Consider the following 15,075-nt stretch of genomic DNA (forward strand, 5'->3'; position numbering starts at 1 on the left):
TATTTTGAAATAGGGTTTTTCCTGCGACAGTCATGGTGACCGGTCCAGGATGCCCCCTGCCTTCGCCCACAAGTGGCTGGGATAGGCTCCAGCAGCCATGTGACCCCGAAAGGGAATAAACGGAAGAAGATGAATGGATGATTGAATGAATGAATAAAATAGTGTTTTTTTAAGTAAAACATGTTTTTGTGAAACTTTAAATAAAAAACCTTACATTTTTTACTGTAACTCCTTGATTTAACAAAAATGTAATGTTTCTTAATTTTAGTCAACAGGAAATGTTTAAAGGAATTAAAATGCTATGATCACACGTTTATGTATTTTCTTAACTCAGTTTCTGACATGAAACATACTAAAAGGTAGAAAATCATTGGTACATGTTCCGTTTGTCACTGCCAGTTAGTCCTTATGCGTCGTCAACGGCATTGCTCACACTCCTCATTGGGATTCGACTCCTTCACTCTCCTTTATTCGCAGAAACACTGCCTCCTCCTCCTCTTCCTCCACTCCTGCTCTCCCCTGCGCCTCAAAACCTCAACCCATGGTGTGAAGGTTTCTTTCATCCACTTTTCTTCAGGATGGGGTTTTTTAGACATCTGTGCGCCGTCAAGAATGAGCTCATCCTCTTCTCAACTCCACTTCTCCTTCTTCCATTGCCTTTGGTGATCGGGACGCCGGTATGTTGCTGCAAGATCTGAATTCGATTTTAATGGGGGAAAAAACTTTTTTACATAGATAAAAGTCAGCAAACTAAATTATTTACTTCTTGTCTTTTATACTTACCGTTTTTGTTTAAGGCTTTACTCCATCAGCACTCTATTTATCCGTTTAAATATGAGCCAAAGCGTTATATTGAATGCGTAAAAACGACTGTCAGTGTAACTTTACATTAGATTTGACTGTAACAGACCATCTTAGCGACACAGTAGCCTCCCTGTAATCATTTTCGGAACTTTTTGGTCATTGTTTACAGTTCCCCCTGCACCTGTTAACAGCTCAGTGCGCAGTACATGCGGAGGGACGCGCGTGAGAACTGCTTAATTGTGCCGGGTGCATGCGCACCCTGTAAGTCCTGTTATTTTAACCCCTCCGTGTTAACACGAACAATCGTGTCCAGCGTAGGAACACACGGCCAAAGGGCTCTGTCCACATTGTTACCTCTTCATGTAACATACAGGCTGCGAGCGTGTTATGATAGGCTGGAAAGGCAATTCCATGTCGCCATGAAAGAGCGCAAACTGGGCGCGCATTTGGAGTATCATGAGCATCAAAATAAGCGACAGAGTTCATAGGTGAACAAAAGATGCATTCTATATGTGTTAAAATAGAGATTGATGACAAACATGAGATCCTGAAGCTCACTTGAATGCTTTGGGAATAATTAATGGCAGTACTAGACTCTTATCTTCACTCTTTGAACCACCATAAGATCCACATAAAAATGGTTTGGAAGTTACCCATCTGAGATAAACTTTTGAGAAACTTTTATTGCAGGAATTTTAAGAATGTGTGAAGTAATTTTGTTGTTGCGACAAAATTGTCGCACATTTATCTGCATACTTTCCCCCATTTTCTTATTCAGGAGGCAGAATGTGCCTATATAATAATCTTGATGGCAGTGTATTGGTGCACAGAGGTACTGCCACTAGCTGTGACCGCTCTCCTCCCAGCTATCCTGTTCCCTTTGTTTGGGATAATGGAGTCCCAAGACGTAAGTTAAAGATTTTTTTATTTTTATTTTTTGTGCAAAGATTTATTTCTGTCATCTGTGATCATGCTTCACAGGTGGGCATGCAGTACTTGAAGGACACCAACTTGTTGTTTGTGGGAGGACTTATGGTTGCTGTGGCAGTGGAGCATTGGAATCTTCACAAGCGCATTGCCTTGAGGGTGCTGCTTTTTGTTGGTGTGCGTCCAGCTCTGTGAGTTTTTCTACTACAAATATCCCTTGCGTTTCGTATTTTTCAGGTTATCTAATCAGCTGTTATTACCTGCAATGTTCGAGGTGTGACAGTATAATAAAAAGCTTTGTTGTTTTTAATCTGCTCTGTCAGTCCACTCAAAGCTGTAACATATCTATGTTTTCAATTTCCTCACAGGCTGATGCTGGGCTTCATGGGTGTTACTGCATTTTTGTCTATGTGGATCAGCAACACAGCTACTACAGCCATGATGGTGCCTATTGTCCAAGCAGTGCTAGAACAGCTCAACAGCAGTGAGACAGAAGTTCCCCAGATCCTCTGCTCAGAAGAACAGGTCCAGATATCAGACACTGACAATAAATCTTCTACACAGACAGAGAAGCAGAATGAGGGTCAAGGTGAGCCTTGAAATCTCCAAGTCCAGCATTAAAAATGTGATAAAAGTAGCTAAGAAAAATGCAGAAACATTGAGTAACTATAACTGATCTGCTCATTCTTCACATGTTGTTTTAAGGTCCAGTGGTGGTGACTTTCTTAGATGCTTCAGCAGAACTTACCAAGCTTAAGGAGGCAGCAGAAAGGCGGAAAATGTGTAAAGGAATGACCCTGTGCATTTGTTATGCTGCCAGCATTGGAGGCACTGCGACATTGACAGGAACTGGTCCTAATCTGGTGCTGAAGGGCCAGATGAACCAGTAAGTCTTTCACTCATTACTTGCAAATAGAATAGTTAGGGATTTTACAGAATTGCATTTTCAGTAATTTACTTACAAATTTTGTCTTTATTAGACTGTTTCCTGAAAATGGGGATGTAATTAACTTTGCCTCCTGGTTTGGCTTTGCCTTCCCAAATATGATCCTCATGCTCACGCTGGCCTGGCTTTGGCTCCAGTTTGTATACATGGGATTCAAGTGAGTCTATTTGTTGTTAACAGAGAGACTGGGACTCAAATCTGCATTGAGACATTTTAGTTAGTGCAACAACAGTTTGATGCTGTTTGGTCGTTTTAGCTTGAAGAAGACATGGGGTTGTGGGAGTGTGAAGACCGAGAAGGACATCGCCATCTACAACCTCCTTCGAGATCAGCATCGTCTGCTGGGGCCCATGTCCTTTGGAGAGATTAGCGTCTTGGCTCTTTTCTCTTTGCTTGTTGTCCTGTGGTTCACAAGAGATCCAGGTTTTGTAGCCGGCTGGGCAACCTATGTCTTCAACTCCGAAGCAGAGTTTGTACTCTCACTTTTTTTCCTCAAATCTGCACAATTTGTATGAATCTAATTCCTAAAAAAAGTGGTTTTGTTCTCCCCATTTGTCAGGTATGTGACAGATGCCACAGTTGCAATCTTTGTAGCCGTCCTTCTCTTTGTTTTTCCCTCTGAACCTCCCCGAATCTGTTGCTGGAGGTCTCGAAGCTTTAACACAGGTCAGCTGCAGGCCTAAGAGAGTCAAAATATTGCATCCAAGTGTGAATAAAAATAGTATAAACTCTGGTTCATTGGACTTGCAGCCCCTCATCAGTCTGTTAACTCCGCACCACGTCTCCTCACCTGGAAAGTTGCCCAAAAAAAGTTGCCTTGGGGCATCATACTTCTTCTTGGAGGAGGATTTGCTTTGGCCAAAGGAAGTGAAGTAAGAGGCAGAGACATCAGCTTATATTTCTTACGGCATCAAATCTTACTTCACTGTATATTGTTATGCTGTTTTCAGGTTTCGGGACTCTCAAAGTGGATGGGAGATCAGATGACACCCCTCCAAAACATCCCTCCATGGGGAATTGCTATCATTTTATGTTTGCTTATTGCTGTCTTCACAGAGTGCACGAGTAATGTGGCCACGGCGACTCTCTTCCTACCAGTCCTTGCCTCAATGGTAAGAGCTAGAATCTTTAAAACACGTGTTTGTTCAGGAAAAAGAAGGCAAGAATCTGTAGGAGAAAGAGAATTATCTTTGAGGAATTTGATCTAGTGAGGTGAATTGCTCCTTAAAGTAAAGCCACCATAATAGATTTCACCAACTGGAGTCCAGCATTGACAGTATTCCCAGTGAGAGCTGGCCTCTTCTTTCATGTTTGGCTACTCACTTTGTGGTCATTCAAGCTGGATATGTTTGGTTCCTCACTGGGCCCCTCCTTCCATTAATAAACTGCCAAATACACCGATGCGCCTCGCTGGCCTGTGCCACTGCCTGCCCCACTGCTGCTGAATAATGGCATTACTGTGCCCACTTGTAGAGCACCATGCAGAATGCCAAAGACGGATTACAAAAGACAGCGGCTCATAGGCTTATACAGACTGCTGAGGACATGACCAAGCAAAGTGGTGCTATGAGAATACAGGAGATAAAATAGTAGTAGGATTGGTCATTTGATCACATAGATCTAAACTAGAGCTTAACAAGTGAAATGTTTTGTGTTATATTCTGTCGATTGAAATCAACTGAGTGTCAATTTTGGCAGCCAGACACACAGTTTACACTCTAAAAGGGACAAAATATAAAGTTTAGTATTTTTCCCCTCTGTTTACCCCAAGAGCCAAAAATTATAGTGCTTTTGTTTAAGCCTCATGCCACAGGATATGTAATTTAGAGACAAATTCTACACAGTCATGTCCTATGCACAGTTGAAGTCTGCCATTATCGCTGCACGTGCAATGTTTTTCTATTTCAAACGTCATGCCTCAGTGCCAGGCTTGCTACAACTACAACTTAATTACACCCACCCATAAAGAGTCTCTGCGCAGAACTGCACACCTTCCTGTGACCTATGACATAGTGCCAAAAAAGATCGAGTGGAGGATTTTGTGATCACATCTATGCTTATCCATGCTTTAGACAGATGAAATTTCCTTTGTAATTATTGCAGTCTCAGTCCATTGGAATGAATCCGCTGTATGTCATGGTGCCTTGCACTCTGGGTGCCTCCTTTGCCTTCATGTTGCCTGTTGCCACACCTCCAAACGCCATCGTCTTCTCTTACGGCTACCTCAAAGTTGCTGACATGGTGAGTGCTGCAGGGGTTTGTTGGGGTTATTATGTAAATTACATAGACAGTGTGTAAAGCTGAGACTTTATTTCCACTGTATAATCACAGAACAGGTACTTTTGTCATCACTGCTCACGTTAAATCGGTGTTGCCAGTTTTTGTAGTTGGAAAAAGAAACGCAGTGAGAGTGCTTCAATAACCCAAAACAAAAGACTTAAAAAACAAACATGGCAAATATCAAGAACTGTTGATTCTTGTCTCATAAATAGTCATTTTCCTCAGATTTTTAATTCTGGTCTCCAACCTTTGTCCTCTAAACACCTTCAAATAAAAAAAGACTTTAATACACACATTTAAAGGGAAATTAGCAAACAAAAAGTGAATCTATGTAAAAATAACAGAATGAAGCTAAGCTAACACTATGATCTGGGTCATAATTTCTTCATTTAAGTCTGTTTTCAAATTGCAAACTTACTTTGTGTGCATTGAATGGCATTCTGCAATAATGTAAACAATAAAATAATGCATCCAAACTATGCACAGAGGCTCAAACTGTCTGGTGACCCAGTTACATACTTCTGCAGGCATGGACCTGGAGTTGCAGATTCTTAGTTTTGCTTCAGAGTGAAGATAGATTTGATTCTACCTTTCATATTTGCCTCCCTCTCAGATTTATCTGCAGTCCACACATTGATGAGGTTTAACCATATGGCTGAATGCAAAATGGTTTTAGGTTCAACAAAGTAAATTGGCCTCTTTTTAAGATCTTTCGATGGTGTGTATTTGGTCAATTATGTAACCCCAATTTTACAAACAAGAATCAATGGAATGCAACTACAGCAGAAATATGCAGGACTTTGTCTGGAGGGTCAGAAAGGGCTTTTATAGTTTCATTGGCCATCCCAGTGGTCATTGCCAGAGGAAACTGCTGATTAGTGCTTTGTCACATCCATTAACCCTTAAACAGTGACAAATATAACAATTAAGGGTTTGCTTTGTCCTACAGCATGCAAATCTGAATTTGAAAAATAAAAAAAATAGGAAGATTTTCTGTCAGAAAAGTTTTGACTTATCAGAAACAATAAGAACCGTAGACATCAATTAAATACAGAAAACAGATGCACTACAAGACTTTTCTTCTGAATGCATGGAAGCTGTTCTGTCAGGCAGCAAACATCAATGACGTGTAAACAGCAATCCATGTGTAAACACATCAGTGTTTGATTCAGTTAGCATTTCTAACCACTGTGCAAAGTCTGGTCTTTTTATAAAGCAATATTTTACAATAATTTCTAAATTTTTTAAAAGTTGGGAGCCAAAATGAGAAGAGTTGCACATTTTTGTTGTTTAATCTTGGATTTAATTCAATGTTCTTAATTTGTTAATTTAATTTATTAAACAGTAATGTGATCTGTGAATGACTTTACATTTTGACTGCTTCACATTCAATAAAATAAGCCAATTTTTGGTCATACTTCCAACAGCTTTACTGACCAACAGACTCAACCATCAAACCAACGAGGTGAAAAACCACGGATCCTTTTTAGCAAATAAAGTGTTAAAATTCACAACCGTTTGTTTTGAAATTGACCAAAACCTAACACAACTATGGCTCTTATCCCTCATGTCAGCCAATGGGGCATTTATGAGTTCATGTTAATGCCCGAATTTGCATTTGCAGATTAAAACACACAATAAGAACAAATTGATTAATTGCTCTGGTGCTTTTTTCATGCATTAGTATGTCAGAATTCCTTATACCGTAACCACTTTAGTCATAGTTATTGAATCCTGGAAACAGCAAGGAATGTATAATATATTTTACATCTATAAAAAACATTCTCCATCTAAATAGTTATCATGGTAAAAGTCATAACAAGTACAACACCTTAAATAACAGTGATTATGGTTATTTTAACATGATAAAAAACAGCAACAAAGAATTTCAACAACATATTATCATTTACGTGTGTAAAGGTTACTTTGAAAATGTGCTACACTGTACATCATTATTTAATAACCTTTTTTATTAAAGATTTTTAAAGATATTAAAGACTAAAGATTTTGGTCTTTGCTAACAGCAAAACGTGGAAAATGCCGACATTTGGGAGAAAACAAAAATAAGATAAAGCTGTCAGAAGGGGGTTTTGTTCTTAGAAGCAAGTTTGTGAATGAGTTCTTCACTGTCCTAAGAGCTAAAGGAAAAAAGCATTTTAAAAAAATCAAGGGTCTTAAGTCATGATTTGCTCACTGATTTAAAAGCTCAATCCTCTTTTAAATGGCAAAGGTTGGGCTGTAATTGGCACTGGTAACTTCCAAGTGCATTCCAGCAAAAATAACAAAACTGAATAAGAGGGCCACTTGCAAACCAACCTTCCAAAGAAAAATGTCATATTTTTCTTTTTTTTTTTAATACAGTCAGGACCATAAATATTTGGACAGAGACACCTTTTTTCCCATTTAGTTTCTGTACATTACCACAGTGAATTTTAAATTAAACAACTCAGATGCCATTGAAGTTCAGACTTTCAGTTTTTATTTCAAGGGTTGAACAAAAAGATTGCATAAAAATGTGAAAAACTAAAGCATTTTTTTTTAACACAATCGCTTCATTTCATTGGCATAAGGATTTTAAATAACTGTATTTTCTTCTTCACCAGGCCAAGACAGGGATAGTCATGAACATCATTGGGATCCTTTGTATTACACTGGCGATTAACAGCTGGGGTAGAGCCATGTTTCACCTGGACACTTTCCCTGCTTGGGCCAACGTCACAGGAGTCTGAGCGGATTTTTAAAAATGTTTTTTTATTTTTGATAAAGATGATCACATATTCTGCCCTTCTTATCGACCGTCACCAAACAAAAGTCTACAGATAAACAAAGATCAGTCACAGTGTCAAAACGCATAGAACTTTACACATTAGATTGGAGTTTAAATGCTTTAATTGGTTGGTTTTGTGAGTAAAAGTTGTAGTAAGAAAATTATAAAGATTCCATCAATTTTGTTTTGTAATTATGATGTAAAATACTGTAGTTTTTGTTGGAAAAGGTTCGTAATGCCCCATGTTGTACTCTCAGGACTTGTTTTTGTTCTTTTGTTGTTTTTTTTAACAAAAAATCTTTAGTGGCATTACCCAAATGCAATTTTTAGCAGGTGTTAAGCCAGGGAAAATGTCTGTTTTGTATACAAGTAGTCATTGGAATGTTATCAAATCATGATGTACATCTAACAGCTTCACTTTTTTTAAATTCACCTTAAATTCTTTTTTTTTTTTACTTTTGTGCAATCTGATATGCATGACAGGTAATAGAAAAAAACTGACAAATGCAATAAAAAAATGATTATTTTACCAAAATGATGTAAATAGGTTTTTAAACCGTATTTTGGTGTAAAATAAAGAAAATGATTCATGTTTATGACTGTCACTAAGTGTTAGGCAATTATACAAGATGTCATATATAGATTGAGCAGTCTATTCGGTTTTCTATTTAAAGTCTTTTTCAACGCTATTTAAAACTTAACTGCAGTTTGGAAGGTTTCTTGACCTCACAGACTTTTGGAGTTGACCTTTGAACACTGCATCTCACAGCTACCCATCATTTTTGCAATTAAATTGTGTTAAATACTCATAAAGATGAGAAATGCATAAAAAAAGAGAAAAAATAAAGTTTTTACGTTTACATACCTTTCATATCAATTTTATAGTTTCATTTTTTAAAAAACACATCCGTATACTGCAATTTGAATTTATGCATGATTTTAGCTAATAAGCAATATCCAATGTTTGAAATGATCCAAAACGCGGCTGAAAAATAATCGGATTTCACATCAGTTGCTCACAGGATTTTCAACATTTTTAGGGGTTTGAACAAAAGATTTCAAGAAAGCTCATCCTTTGCTGGTAATGCACAACTGTCATCCAAAACAAGATGATCTCACTTTCATAGCATTCATGTCTTTCTCAACTTCTCATGAGTATTGTGTTTTTAAGGCTTTGTGGGTCCCTGTCCCTTGTTCACTGACCACTTGTCTGGTGGAAAAATCTGGTGTAATCTCTTAAATACAGTGCGGAAAGCCACATTGATCCTGCCCTGAAACACCTCACTTAATCCACGTTAGCAAGAGGTTAATGTCACTGTCATGCAGCAAGGACAAATGGATGTTTCTTTCGTCAAAGATGATATTTCACAAGTTTGCATTTGAAAGACCCCAAAAAAACATCTTTAATTCCTCTATTTGAGTCATGTTCACTCACAATGATGAAATAGAGATGAGGATGGAAGACAATAGCATCAGCACCATGATTAAACTACACCACCAGCTAAATCTGGGATGAAGCTTGAAGGAATCCAAGCCAAGTTAGGAAGGAGAAACAAAAAACTTCACATCAAAGTTCTGACCTCATTCCTGCTGGACTATTAAAATGTTGCATGGTTGTTGGTTAACGAGCAGTTGGGTGCATAGAGCATTTCAGATGACTATGATCTTGGATCTCAGAGGGAAGAGCTTTTATGTAATTACAGTGCCTTTCTCTTTTTTGCTGACTCTGTGCAACCCACTCATTATCCAATTGAAGCTCGTTTTCATGTATTATAGCCCACATTTTTTCTTCTGTATATATATCTATATATATGTATCTATATATATATAGATATAATTTTTTTAAGCTATGTATCCAAACGAAACCCCAAAAATAGTGTGCTATTTTTCTGGGATGAATAAAACACCATGCCTGCTGAGTCAGCATGTATGCAAGCTTAATGAATTACTTTTTCACATAAAGACGGAGTGGAGCTCTGGCAAAGGTTTGTTTTGAACTTCTGCTCCCCTTGACATTGTGTAACTTTGCACTACAAATAGAATCTCACTTTTTAACACAAACATGCTTTAAAATTTTGTCCAGTTTTTCTTTTTTTGAACTTTCATCTGCTTTTTTTTTGTTAAAACTCTGCAGAACATATTACTTTTTTAAAGGAATGTATTGTTTTTGTAATGCATTTTGGTGAGAGCTCTCCGTTTGCAGACGTTTTTTTTATGTCAATCAGCCAAAGGCAGCATCGCTCTAGAAATACATGCCCTAATTTTAAACGTTTTAAATGACCTGTTTTTTTTTTCTAGAAAAAAATGATAACTTCTGAATTCAAATCCATTGAAAAGCAGATTTTTTTTTTTTTTTTGTTGACCAACTTTTTTTTTCCGGACAAAACTGGCTCTCTGCCACTTGTGTTTCAGTTACACTGAGGTACAATACTCTGTCTGATACGATCAGGCCTCCCTAGCAGACTTAGTTCTGCTGGGCAATTGGAGTATCCCATAACTAAGTAGGGGGACAGAAACTCTTTCTTTACACTTTTTGGACCAAAGTGCATTCATACACATCCTGCACGCTTTTGCTGTCTTTATTCACTTTTTCCTCATTGATGTAACACGTAAATGATTAGGCCTCGACAGGCTGATGGTTGCAAACAAACATTTTGGCTTTATCCATCACAAAGAGTTCATCAATCAAAGAGGTTGTGTTTTGATGAAATTTTTTAAAAACTCAGTTTATGATTGCTTTAATTCTCATAGGAAATGGATATTTCTGTAGCTTCTTGCAAATGAAGCAAACTTCTTTCTGCATGGTTTGTCACAGGGATTAACATGATCCAGATTTTTAGCCATGTGGGGATCAGTCAGTCAGTCAGTCAGTCAGTCATTTACTCTCCTGCTGAATAAGATGCAGTGAAATTTGATCTAGACATTTACGTCCCTTCACAAGATGGATCATAATGACTTTGTTGTTCCTTATGGCATTTCAAGCAGAGCATTGTGGTCACCTGATAGGACTCTCATCACAGTCAGCTCTGCTTGGTGGTCTTAGAAATGGATTCAGACGTCGCTTTTGAAGCAGTCTTTGGTTCCTTCCAAATAAACTTCTGCTTCTTTACATCTAAGAGTAGTTCTAAAAGCATCAACTTCAAAATAATTTCTTTATAAATGCATAAATAAAAATATTTGATTTAGTTATCAAAAAGTATAAACATACAGGGACACAAAAAATATTTGTCAGTCACTGATTCTGTAGATTGTTCCACTTAAACAGATCAGAGGTCGTTGGTACAATCCAGCTACGAGAGACGGAATGTAAAGAAAAAAGATCCAAGAAATCACATTGTAGGATTTTTAATTGCTTATTGGTATAACAATAGAATTACATTTTTTCTTTAAGAAACTCTTCGTAGATATGAAAAATAACTATTTTAAATGTAAAATGACTCTTGCAGATTAAAGTTTTCTACAGCACCAAATCAAAAAAGGTACACCAAATTGTACTCCATTTACTCGTATATTAGCAAAAGTGGGTATCTACAGCCAAAAAAGTCAGACTTTCCAGGTTTGTATTTTGAAAAAAAACAAACAAAAAAAACTTTAATTACCAAAGTTAAATCTGAGAACTCTAACAGATACTGTCACATACAAAGAAATTGTTTATTTGGTTTATGCCCTGGCTTAGATTATTTAGATGAGTAATTGTGGTCCAATCAAGATATCACAAAACAAAAATGACCTTTGACTGTTTGTACAGAATCAGAAACGCCTCAAACACGTTTCTTCTCACTAACAGAGGGTTCTTGGATATGATCTAAATCCAAGCACATCATGGTGTCTTCTAAAGAAATAGTTCTTAACCAGAAATTTCCAAAACAAAGACACATTTAATCTCTTATTTAAATAAGATTTTTTCTCTTTTATCTTAGCCAAATTACATGTTGAAAACTTTTCAAAAACCAATTACTCGATTCTTCAGACAGAGCAGGTGAAGCTAAATCGGGTTCAGTACTGAAGACAGGTGTTAAGGTGGACTTATTTAGTGGTATGTTTATCTGAAAGGATAATCTATGCTCAAGTTGTACCTTTCTGTCTGCTGTACTGAGATTTTGCTTCAATTTTTGTGTTTTTTTTTTCTTCTTCTATGAAGCAGCCAGCTTGAAACTAAGTTAAAAGACAAACTTGTCTTCTTTTCTCTCAAAACGTGGCAGGGATAATTGTAACTGAAAGTTTGGTTTTAGTTTCATCAGATCACACACCGTATCCCACAAAATAATACCTTATAAATTTGTGTGCATCTAAGACTCATTGCTGTCCGTTCCAAGGGCCAAGTGGCCTTTTCCTCCCTGTGTGGCATTTCGGTTCACATCAGTACAGAACCTGTTTTACCAGAAATGGAATGTTTTTTTTTAACCATTTACTTTTACATTTTGAAAAAATGTCAGCAGTTCTTTATTTTGCTTCATTTTGTCTTAATGTTTTCCCAAATGTAACCGTCTTTACTGAAACAATATCAAACTTGACATCATCATCAATGGGAAATATGTTGCAGGACTGACTTTTTAAAGGATTATTTTACCTCAAGGTCATAAAGAAATTGTCTTTTGCCAAAAAAAGCTACCCAGAAGTCCAAATCCTCTATTTTTAGACACTTGCATGGACTGCACATGTTCAAAGTCGTGAAGCGGGATGACTCTTAGAAACTTAGAAACCCAAGTACATGTGTTCTTTCACTCACAAAATGGACATTTTTAGGTGTAATAAGAGGTTGAGTCACTGCAACCCTACTATTGTGTCCCTTTCCAAAAACTCTCAATTGACAATTTAGTTGACAATGAAAAACCAACCCAGACCTAGATTTACATTTTGGCAGTTTAAAGTTGCTGGCTTTATTTCAACGTGCCCAGTAAAGCAAAGAACTAACATTCTGGTCCTCAAAGTCAAAGTCTCCTTCACTTATCTGTCAGTGCTGGACAACACAATGCTAAGTAAAAAAGGCCAATGAGTGATTTTCTTTTTTTACGTTGCTACATTAAATATCATGGTGAAAATATTATCCACAGTTTGTGACAACAACATCCAGGCAGCTCAACAAAGGATTTGTTTGAGGATTCAATCAACCCAAGATCAACTTCTGCATTCTGTAGAATATCGATTTAAAAACAATGTGCATGTAAATTTGTAAATGCAATAGTACATTTTGAAAAATTTATTGTCAAAAGGTTTTGTGTCACAAAATTCTGCAAAGTCATGGTGCGGATTTTAAGCTATAGCTTGAATGTTTCTCTAAGGAGTTTGCTTTGAGAAAGAAAAATTTAAAAAACATTACAGCTATTGACGTTGATTACGCGCCATCTTATGCCTGCAGATAGGCTCCAGCAACCCTGTGATGAACGTCTGTCCAGATCTGGACAGACGTTCATTACACTGCTACATTCACATAAGCTTTCTGAGAGACAAATCCTAATAATCAATGAATTAGAGGCAATTGTGAAACTTTTACAGTTTGACACAGATTTCACCCAGAAAAATTCACTGACGGTTTTAGAAATGTTCATCTGAACATAAAAATACTTAAAGTCCTCTTTAACAAAAAATAAGTAAAGTTAAAGTTAAGACCTGAGCTAATATTTGAGCTAACCCTCTACCCAAGTAGTCACAGGACCCCAGTTAAGCAGAATTAATTACTGTGGTAATATAACCAGAAATGTGATATCCACGTATGTGGACACCAGGTCGTAAGAGGTTAATGTTACTCATAAACAAATTTAATTTGCTTTCCTTCAATCATGGCACAAGCAATCCAAATTCACTTGACTCTATTGTCTAAAACAACTTTAACTGGCCTGCAGCCACATATATAACCAATACTTTGAGACATTTACCTTAATTTTCTTATTCTTTACATTGAACTAAAATACTTAATTTTCAGTAAAAATTTAGTTTTTAATTTTTATTTTCTGTAAATACTGATGAAAACAGATTGAGTTTCACCTACAACACTCACCTAAAATAAATTCATTTTCAATTGACAGTATTTTGCCGAGTCAGTAGATAAAACCTAGAGAAGGGTTGGGAAACAGTGGAATAGCTCCCTCTGTTGGTTATATTAAGTATCGTCAAATAAGAAAGTTAGCTGAGGAATTCATTGGCAATTTTACAATGTTGTAGTTAATTTACTTGAACATCAAACACATGAGCACAAATTTCAGACTAACAGTAAAAGAGATTGAAATTTGTATAAATTTAAACAACTGTGTTAACTGTGTAAGAACTAAATGATAACATTCAGGATGGAATTGTTGACTGGATAGTTGTTCAAAGAAAAAGACAAAGAGAGTGATCAAACTAAATGTTTTGCAAATATATGAGGCTCCAAACCATGATAATGAGAAAACACTGAGTTACGGATGAAGTGATTTTAACTCATTGCTTTTTTTCCCCTTCTTTTCTCTGCAGTTTAAATTATTTATAGTGCATTGCTGCCCCCTACTGGAGACCATTCCCAACTGCAGCTATTTTCAGGCAACAAACATTTTAATCTTCTGTAATGTTTTCTGCTATTTCTACATACCTTTACTGTTTTCATCTCGATCACTCCAAGACCAAGGGATCAGGATGATTTATCAACTTTTAAAACGCAATTGCTATAAACAGTGCTTTGGAATAGAAATGCAAAAAAACAACATGTTAAACCAATTTAGAGTAGTAGAGTAAACGAAAAATTGAAAGTTACAAAACAACTTCAAAACAATTATTTAGCCTACTTTAAATGTAGGATTTATTTTTAAAATGGTGTTCATTAATCATTATTTTTTTACAAATTCATGTTTTCCACACGCTATCCTTATTTCTTTATAGCTTTATAATCTTAGTCATCTTGCCATACAGCTGGTTGCCCCCGTGTTTTCCTTTTACAGCATCTTGTATTGCATAAATTATTTCTTCTCCCCTCACATCCATTATTTGGTATTTCTTTACTCCTGAAGAAATACTAGTTTCAAATACTTTTCAAACTCCTCAGATTTTCCATCGTGACTTTGATCTGTTCCTTCTTTCTTGCTCTCTGTTTTGCAAGCACAGTTGAATAAAGAGGAACCAGGTTTTCTCTGTTTCAGCTTACCCTGCCTCAAATATTAAATGAGTGATAACAATTTTACTTCATTCCTACTTAAATAATCCAGTTTTGCTGACTTCACAGTGCAGCTTCATCACATTATTACTCTGATCCGAATCATTATTTTATATACTAGAGCAGTGTTTTTCAACCTTTTTTGAGCCACGGCACACTTTAACCTTGACAAAAATCCCCCGGCATGCACACCAGCATCCAAAAATTTAAAAAAAGGATAAACTCATA

At 36.6% G+C, this 15,075-nt stretch overlaps 1 protein-coding gene across 1 annotated transcript; it reads left to right on the plus strand.

Annotated features, from left to right (window-relative positions):
* Positions 1-346: 346 nt before the first annotated feature.
* On the plus strand, positions 347-8,320 carry slc13a5b (solute carrier family 13 member 5b). The gene is made up of 12 exons (XM_011482405.4): positions 347-677; positions 1,583-1,711; positions 1,786-1,922; positions 2,100-2,320; positions 2,437-2,617; positions 2,712-2,834; positions 2,934-3,146; positions 3,237-3,343; positions 3,428-3,549; positions 3,628-3,789; positions 4,781-4,918; positions 7,561-8,320. Exons 1-12 carry the CDS (start codon positions 378-380, stop codon positions 7,684-7,686), a joined length of 1,959 nt encoding a protein of 652 aa, XP_011480707.1. The 5' UTR covers positions 347-377; the 3' UTR covers positions 7,687-8,320.
* Positions 8,321-15,075: the final 6,755 nt, after the last annotated feature.

This window comes from Oryzias latipes, chromosome 13 (genome assembly GCF_053564925.1).
Source record: "Oryzias latipes strain Hd-rR chromosome 13, Olatipes_Hd-rR_3.1".
Taxonomy (NCBI): Eukaryota; Metazoa; Chordata; class Actinopteri; order Beloniformes; family Adrianichthyidae; genus Oryzias; species Oryzias latipes.

Coding starts and splice junctions, on each gene's coding strand:
- slc13a5b (XM_011482405.4), top strand. CDS start 378: ATGTTCCGTTTGTCACTGCCAGTTAGTCCTTATGCGTCGTCAACGGCA. Junction 678..1,582: donor CTTTGGTGATCGGGACGCCG/GTATGTTGCTGC, acceptor TTTCTTATTCAG/GAGGCAGAATGTGCCTATAT. Junction 1,923..2,099: donor GTTGGTGTGCGTCCAGCTCT/GTGAGTTTTTCT, acceptor ATTTCCTCACAG/GCTGATGCTGGGCTTCATGG.